We start from the raw sequence: 8,606 nt of genomic DNA on the forward strand, positions 1-8,606 counted from the left end.
GATCCTAAAGCTTAGTCCGCGGTCTGGCCCGGAGCGATACCCACGTTAGTTCAGTCATTATTGCCCAGAGCAGAAATCGGTTGGCAGCACATTCCCTCGGGTCAAAAGAGTTAGTGCGCTAAGATTATCGCTAGAACTAAAAGCAAAGACGTCCACAGTCGTCCACCAAGTGTCCTTTCTAGTTAAAAAAAAAAAAAAGTTGTGATCTCTAGTATTAACTATCCCCCTCCTTAACTTTGCCTCCCTAATTTAAAAGCATACCAGAGACCAGGGAACAAAAATCAACAGACTCAGAGCTATCCCCTGGCTTCCCATTCGCCAAGGAAACACCAAGACCTGCCTCACTTCCTAACCTGTGGGGATAACATTTAGTATTCCGATTGCTAATTCAGCCTCAGAAACCAGACCACTTCCTCTAGCTTGTCGCTTTCTGCCTTGCATGGCTCTTTACTAAGAAAACTACAAGATTTGCACTCCACTCTCCTTTGGGTTTGTGCTCAAACTAGCCCCAGAGAAGCCTTTCTGGCCACCCTATTTAGTTTTGATACTTGATGCTCTAGATTCCCACTTTTCTTTCTTTTTTTCTTTTTCTTATGGGTAGTCTCTGTATAGTAAGGGGATTTGTTGATGACTTAGAGTCTGCAGTTCAACTCCCAACAATGTGCAGCAGCAGCTGTGAATGGAAGTTCAAGGATCTAGCAGTTGCTCAGTCCCACAAGGCAAGCAGGCAAAGAAGAGAGAGTGAATCTTCCTTCTTCCAATGTCCTTATGTAGGTCTCCAGAAGAAAGTGTGGCCCAGATGAAAGGTATGTGCCACCAAGCCTTTAATCCCAGATGGCCTTGAACTCAGAGATCTCTCTGTCTTAATCTGGAATTCATAGCCACTATGCCTCAAGATCTCCATGTCAAGATCCAGGTCAGAAACTTGTATATCTCAGCCTCCAGATTAGATCACAGGTGAGCCTTCCAATTCTGAATTATAGTTCATCCCAGATATAGTCAAGTAGACAACCAGGAATAGCCACCACAGGCTTAGTGCTTGTACTTACAGTAACACTCATACAATTAAGTACTTAATAAATACTTGTCTACAAGTTCCCCACTACACATCCCCCAAATCATATGTAATACTTTTTTTTTTTAAAGGAATGGCAGTTCCTCTGGGAAAGGTGGGGGGAATAGATAGAGGTTAGATAAGGGACATCAAATGCAGTTAGGTAAGAGAAAGTACTTCTGATGATCTATAGCACGTGCCACCATGCCCAACTTTAACTAATTTTTATGCTCATGAACATCCAGTTTCCTGATACTATTTTTTTTTTCTTTTTTTCTTTTTGGTTTTTCGAGACAGGGTTTCTCTGTGTAGCCCTGGCTGTCCTGGAACTCACTCTGTAGACCAGGCTGGCCTCAAACTCAGAAATCCGCCTGCCTCTGCCTCCCAAGTGCTGGGATTAAAGGTGTGCGCCACCACGCCCGGCTTAGATTGTACTTTTCAAATGATTAGCTCTTATCTGGGCATGGTGCCCCACGTCTTTAGTAAGGACCAGGATCCACACTACTCAGGAGGCTGAGGTAGGGATGTCACTTGAGTCCTGGAGTCTAGGCCTGCCTGGGTAGTGCATCAAGAATCTCTCTCTTAAAGTCAGTCAATTAACTTTTCAATTACAAAAAACAAATAAAACCCTCATGCTATTGGGAGATTCTAATTTCCGTCTTATTAGGGAACGCCGCACTCTCTAAGAGTCTACCGCCAAGTGTCTTCTGATTCTGGTTTCTGCTGGGGCTGGTGAGATGCTTCAGTGGGTAAAGGTGCTTGCCACCAAGTCTGGCAGCCTGAGTTTGATCCTCAGGACCCACAAGGTGGAAGGAGAGAGCCAATTCCCGAAAGCTGTCCTCTGACTTCCTCAGGTGACTGTGGCATGTGTATAGACACGCAGATTACATAAATAAATGTAATGTGTAAAAGTTAGTTTGGGGCTGGTAGTGATGGTGCATGTCTTTAATTCCAGCATTTAGAGATAGAGGCAGGCAAATCTCCGAATTCAGGGCTAGCCTGGTCTACAGAATGAGTTTCAGGACAGCCAGGGCCACAGAGAGAAACCCTGTCTCAAAACAAACAAAAGTCTTAGAAAAAAACAAGGTTTGTTTTCATAACTGGATTTGGCAATGCTTTTTTTTTTTTTAAGATTTATTATAATATTTAAATACACTGTAGCTGTCTTCAGACACACCAGAAGAGGGCGTTAGATCTCATTACAGATGGTTGTGAGCCACCATATGGTTGCTAGGATTTGAACTCAGGACCTTCGGAAGAGTAGTCAGTGCTCTTAACCACTGAGCCATCTCTCCAGCTCTTGGCAATGGATTCTTAGATGTGATACCAAAAACAAGGGCAGCAAAGCAAACTGGACACGAGAATTTCTGCCATTTGCCTGGGTGTGGTGGCAGATGACAGTAATCCTAGTCCTTGTGAGGCTGAGACAAGAGGATGGCCAATTTCAAACCAGCCAAAGTCCTATCACAGCAAACATCACAGGATAAAAAGCGACCCACAGTGGGAGGCAACATCTACATGTCAGGTACCTAAGGAATGGCCTGTCAACTCAGCAGCAGTAAGGACTCCGCCCAAGGAGGAACAGCAAACTCACAAGAGGCAGTAGCCACTAGAAAAGGGACAAGCCTGTAACCTCAACTGGAGAGGATAAGGCAGGTAGAATGGAAGTTTGAGGCCAGCCTGAGCTAAGTCCCTAAATCAGAAATGAATAAAAACAAAAAGTGAAGGCTAGAAATCAAAGTGTTGCACCAGAAGGGGGCAGTGTTTGTCCACTAGCCCTAAATTCTGTGCCTTGAAACTGATGCTCAGAGGGTAGCATCCTGGGATGGATGGCTAGCCCTCCTGCCTCCTCTGCCAGTCTTCTGCAGATGCTGGTGCCAATGCCCCAAATACTGGAGGTGCATCTGCACGGAGACCAAGAAAGGAGGAAGCAGATGGCAGCAATGAAGGACCAGCGGGCTTCCTCACTGGGGTCAGAATGCTGCCGTGGGAAGGTGCTGACACTGGGCATCTCCAATGAGAAGCTGAGTACATACAGGACAGAAGCTCAGCTCCAGCAGGAATTACAGTTATGCACAGGTCTATTAACAACTTGCTGGCCTGGACCAAAAGCAGGGGTCCTAACATGAACGGCACAGCTCCTGTGCCGACACTACGTCTCACTGAGCCCTTTCCCCCTACACACACCTCTTTCCTCTTTTTTACGATTCATTTACTCTTTATCATCCATCCAGGGCACTTGTGTCCTGCCTCACCCCAGTCCCTTCATCAAGATTCAAGGACAGGAACAGGAGTTATCATCGTAAGGTCTGTTCCTGGGATTCTCTTGAGTCTAGTTTAGTAGGTATTTTAGGAGACTTCATTAAGAACACATACATACTTTACTCAAAGGGCAGAGAAGGGCAGTTCAGTAAAGACTAACATCTGCATTTCCAGTGAGAGTTGTTTTTGGGACTCATGACAATTGGGTAGGAAATACAGTATAGTTTTTTACAGTTGGAAACTTTCTTTGCCTCACCTGGACTCAGAAAGGGGGTTTTAAAATCCCAAAAACATGGGCTGGAGAGGCTCAGAGGTTAAGAGTACAGTCTGCTGCTCTTCCAGAGGTCCTGAGTTCAATTCCCAGCAACCACATGGTGACTCACAGCCATCTATGAGATCTGACGCCCTCTTCTGGCCTGCAGACACAGATGCAGGCAGAATACTGTATACTAATAAGTAAATCTTAAAAAAAAAAAAATCTAAAACCACAGCAATTTAGCTGGGCGTGGTGGTGCACACCTTTAATCCCAGCACTCAGGAAACAGGCAGGTGGTTCTCTGTGCATTTGAGGCCAGCCTGGCCTACAGAGACTCAAAAACAAGAAAAAGCCACCAAAAAAAAAAAATTAGTAACAAAACAGTAGCCGGGCGTGGTGGCACATGCCTTTAATCCCAGCACTTGGAAGGCAGAGGCAGGCGAATTTCTGAGTTCAAGGCCAGCCTGGTCTACAAAGTGAGTTCCAGGACAGCCAGAGCTATACAGAGAAACCCTGTCTCGAAAAACCAAGCCAAACCAAAAAAGCCCCAGTAATTTAACCAAATGTACAGCTCAGTAGTATTAAGTCCATTCGCATAATTCAATGAGCATTTGCCTAGCATGTATGTCTGTGTACCAGGGATGTATACTGTGCCTATGGGGGTCAGAAAAGAAATTCCTTGGGGTTTGAGTCAGACAGCTGTGAGCCACAGGGGCATGCATACTAGATGCATGCAGTACCCAAAGAGGCCAGAAGATGGCGACAGATGTCAGAACTGGAGTTTCAGAGACCTGTGTCACCAACTAGGTGTTGGAACTCATCCAAGTCCTCTCCAAAGAAACAGCCAGCGCCCTTAACTGCTGAGCCATCTCTCCAGTCCTAATATTGTCCGTCCGTCCGTCCATCCGTCCGTCCTTCCTTCCTTCCTTCCTTCCGGCACCATGTTTCTAGAACTTTTCCAAATCCTTATAAACAGACACTATAATTACATGTATCTTCTGATTGGCCCCTCTCCTTGGCTAGCAACAAATATTACTGCTCCTATTCCATTTTTTCATTCTTTATTTTCATTTTAATCAAAGACAGGATCCACTGTGGACCAATAAGATAGCTTCTGTATGTGCACGCCTCCTTGTTCACCTGTGATGGAGTTTATTGTAGAGGACAGGAACAGAACTTGGCTGGATAAAGGAAGGGTTGGACACAGAACTCGTGTGTGTGCCTAGCCCACGCCTCAGCAGCCCAGCCACGGGTCTGCACGGTTCTTTCGCATCAAGAAGTTAATCTTTCGAGCCATTTCCATGTTGTAGATCCTCCGGCATGTTTCATAGCTCTCCCGCTGGCGGCGGCGGCAAGGCTTCTCATAGTAGCGTCGTCGCTTTATGACTTCAGTAAGCCCATCGGTGGTGAGGATTCTGTATAAAGGCAGGTAATGAAGTCAGAGGTTGTGTGTCATCACTGTTCCTTACCAGTTTCACAGCCCATCGGAAGTCAAGAGGCAAAAATAACTTGTGTTTGAAAATTACGGTGGTAACAACACGACGCTGACTACTTTCTAGAGGCTGCAGAAAGACGCTGTGAGGTAAATTTAAAAAGCAGCCATAGTGCTTACCCCTGGAGCTAGGCTCCACGACACACCATGCCCACGGTGTCAGACAGCTGCTGAGGGACAGTGGTTCTCGGTGCGGTGCTTTCCGATCAAGGGAGGGGAAGCACACGTGAAGCCTGGTGTGTGGTGGAGCACGCTTTTGATCCCAGAACTCAGGAAGCAGAGGCAGGTGGATCTCTGTGAGTTGGAGGCCAAACAGAGCCACATAGAGAGACCTTGTCCCACAAAACCAAAACCAAATGAATACAACCACAACTGAGGCAAACCTTTTTGTAATTAAAACAAAAGGAAACTCAAGGAGTGATTCCTAGTTGATTCTTAGTGAAAAATGTAGCTCCTTCCTCTTTGTATTTGAGAACTGCCATGGTGGTGTACACAGCTGTCAGCCCAGGACTTGGGAGGCGGATGTAAGAGGATAGTTTCAGATCACCCCTTAGGAAAAAAAAAAAAAAAAAAACAATTGATACAACTGAAGTCTGAGCAATTGTGGGGCTCCCTTGTCACCATTTCCCATGTCCTACATGCTCTAATCACATGACTGTGTGTCCATGAGTGTGTAGGTGCTCGTGGAGGCTAGGGATGAGCCTGAGGTGTTATTCCTCAGGCTCGTCCTCCTTTCTTCTGTAAGGATCTCATTGGCCGGGAGAGTACCCAACACCTGGGCTAGCCTAGACAATGATAGGGGAAGAGCCGGGTGGGGTTTCATCTAGGGGAATGAGAAAACACATGCCAAGAAGACGGGGTATCATCTCAATACCTAAGCATTTCCTTTTTCTTTAGTGCTGGAGATGAAACCAAGAGCACTGATAAGCAAGATGGAGCACACCTTTAATCCCAGAACTTGGGAGGCAGAGGCAGGTGGATCTCCGAGTTTGAGACCAGATTGATTTACACAGTGAGTTCCAGGCTAGCCAGGACTACACAGTGAGACCCTGTCTCAAACAACTAAACAAAATAAATAAATAAATAAATAAATGAATAAATAAATAAATAAATAAGACAAAAGCGGGCTGGAGAGATGGCTCAGGGGTTAAGAGCATGGGCCGTTCTTCCAGCGGTCCTGAGTTCAATTTCTAGCAACCACATGGTGGCTCACAACTATCTGTAATGGGATCTGACGCCCCCTTCTGGCGTGTCTGAAGACAGCTACAGTGTACTCACACACATTAAATAAATAAATAAATAAATAAATACATAAATACATAAATCTTTAAAGAAAAATTAAAAGCACAGATTGGGCTTGAAAGATGATTGAGTTGATACTGGACCTGAGTTCTAGTCCAAGAATCCATGTAAAAAGGCTCCCACTTGTAATCCCAGCACTGGAGGCAGAGCTAGACCAGCCAGCCTAGAACACATGCACGCACACACCCATGCCCCACCCCCCAGCAGAGGAACTCATTCAACTTCATCTCTAATAGGCAAGGATGTAGGTCAAGCTTTGTGGCAGAATTAAGTATGGTGCTGGTGGTGTAACTCGGTTGTTACCTGGTTTCATCCCCAGAACCCCTTAACCCAGTGTGGTGCCAGCACCTGGGGTGTCAGGAGTTCAAAAGTCATACATGGCCAGCCTAGGATACATGAGATCCTGTCTCAAAAAACCTCTAAAACCAACCAAATAAACAGACCCAAAAGAACTCAAGAAGTAATAGCTAAAGGGCTGGGGGTGCAGCTGAGGGGTAGAGTGCTTGCCTGAGTTATCTGTGAGGCCCCTGGGTCTAGTTCCCAGTGTGGGGGTGGAGTGGGGTGGGGTAACTGCAGCTGGAGCTCAATGGCAGCACTCTGGGAAGGTGTTACTCGTGTCACCTTGGCCTACAAAGGTAGTTCAAGGACTAGCAGATGAAAACTTAGTGTAAACAGACCAGCTTAGAGTTCTGGTGCCTGGCAACCCTACATGAAGGAGAAACCAGCTGCCAGTTTTAGTAAAATTCAACCGATTATGTAAAAGGAGCCAAGCTGCCTCCAAGGGGAACCTGGGGGTGGCAGATTCACATGTCAATGTAGCCAGGCTGCGTCAGCCACTGTGTGTGCAGGAGGACTCAATGAACCCAGAAGCTGGCCCATCAGGAGTAAAAGGGGTCAGCCGGGAATGCTTCCAGTGTTCTTGTCTTTCCTAGTTTGGGGGCCAGCCAATCACACAAGGCTTCTAGCAACCCCCACTCTCCACATCCTCACTTCAGGGCTCCAATGAAGGCCCCTGGTTACATAACAGGCATTTCTGGCAGTCTCCTGGGGTAGGCACATAGGCCTTCCCCTTTGTAAGGCTCCCTGTGTGCTCTGAACACCGTGAAGGCTCAACCACGGCTCCCCTATCACTCACAACAGCTAATGCAATCAGATCACAGAACGAGAGGCTTACTTAAAACACATCCATCCGAAAGCTAAGGAAGAGAAGACTGGGGTGAGACAGGTATGTAGAAAAGGTGACCCCCGGGGAACATGATAGAGAACAGCAGAGGAAAGGACGCATAAGAGATGCTAAGTCAGGAAAGGCTGCATGTGGTAGGGAGGACGAGGCACTGCTCAGATTCTACTGGCAAACACACGCTTACAAGGTCTTGTCTAGAAAAGCACCCTAAGGGTGAGGGATTGATCACTTCCTCCTCCCTAAGAGCAAGGGATTGACCACTTTCCTCCTCCAGCCAGGCTAAAGGACAACTTATAAGACATTTCCATAACACTCCAAAACTTAAAAAAAGAGTATAATGCAGCTTTCTTCTTCTTTGCAAATTATATTTTTATACTAAAAAATGTAGCTTTTTGGTTTTGAGACAGGGTCTTAAATATCTCAGGCTGGCCTCTGACTTAATATGTAATCAAGGATAACCTTGAATTCCTGATTCTCCTGCCTCAGCTTTCTTGTGCCGGCTGGAATTACAAACATGTGCCACCCCAAGCAGTCTACTATTTTTAAAATGCAGCTTTCTGGAGTGACTGTAAATGCCAATACATTCCCTGCGCTGTTTTCCAAGGCTCAGTTTCAAGTTCATAAGGAGCCCCAAGGAGCTCAAAGCTCCGGTTCAGAGTCCAGGGGCCTGGGTGTCTTCACTTGTTCTTATAAACATCTTCTCTGCTCAACTGAAGCCTTCCTTTTCCAAGGACTCTTTCTCCCCTGCAGTCTTACCTAGCCCAGGCTGGCCTCAAGCTTGCTGTGTAACCAAGGATAACTTTATCTTCCTGTCTGCATCTCTGAGTGCCAGCCAGAGTTCCAGGCAAAAGCACTATTTGTCATTTTTTATGGTGCTGCTGGACCAATGCCTTCCTACCAAGTATGCTACATACTCAGACCAAAACTTCTCTTCTTAGGTAATATAAATTGGGTCCTCCCCTCAAAAATAAAGCCTTATAATTTCCTTGGTGTTTTAATAACTGAAGTAAGAAAAAAGTATTCAGCCGGGCAGTGGTGGTGAATGCCTTTAATCCCA

At 46.1% G+C, this 8,606-nt stretch overlaps 1 protein-coding gene and 1 long non-coding RNA gene across 2 annotated transcripts in view; one reads left to right on the plus strand and one right to left on the minus strand.

Annotated features, from left to right (window-relative positions):
• The first annotated feature begins 24 nt into the window (after positions 1-24).
• On the plus strand, positions 25-3,786 carry LOC110319811. Its single transcript, XR_002380430.1, has 3 exons — positions 25-79; positions 775-957; positions 2,913-3,786. It is a non-coding gene; the product is annotated as an uncharacterized LOC110319811 (long non-coding RNA).
• A 921-nt stretch (positions 3,787-4,707) lies between these two features.
• Positions 4,708-8,606, minus strand: part of Mrps21 (mitochondrial ribosomal protein S21) — a 10,092-nt gene continuing 6,193 nt past the window's right edge. The window contains exon 3 of the mRNA XM_021196700.2: positions 4,708-4,987. Coding sequence (XP_021052359.1) covers positions 4,807-4,987 — 181 coding nt within the window. The 3' untranslated portion in view covers positions 4,708-4,806. The remainder of the gene's footprint in view (positions 4,988-8,606) is intronic.

The sequence above is a fragment of the Mus pahari genome, chromosome 4 (assembly GCF_900095145.1).
Source record: "Mus pahari chromosome 4, PAHARI_EIJ_v1.1, whole genome shotgun sequence".
In the NCBI taxonomy this organism is placed as follows: domain Eukaryota; kingdom Metazoa; phylum Chordata; class Mammalia; order Rodentia; family Muridae; genus Mus; species Mus pahari.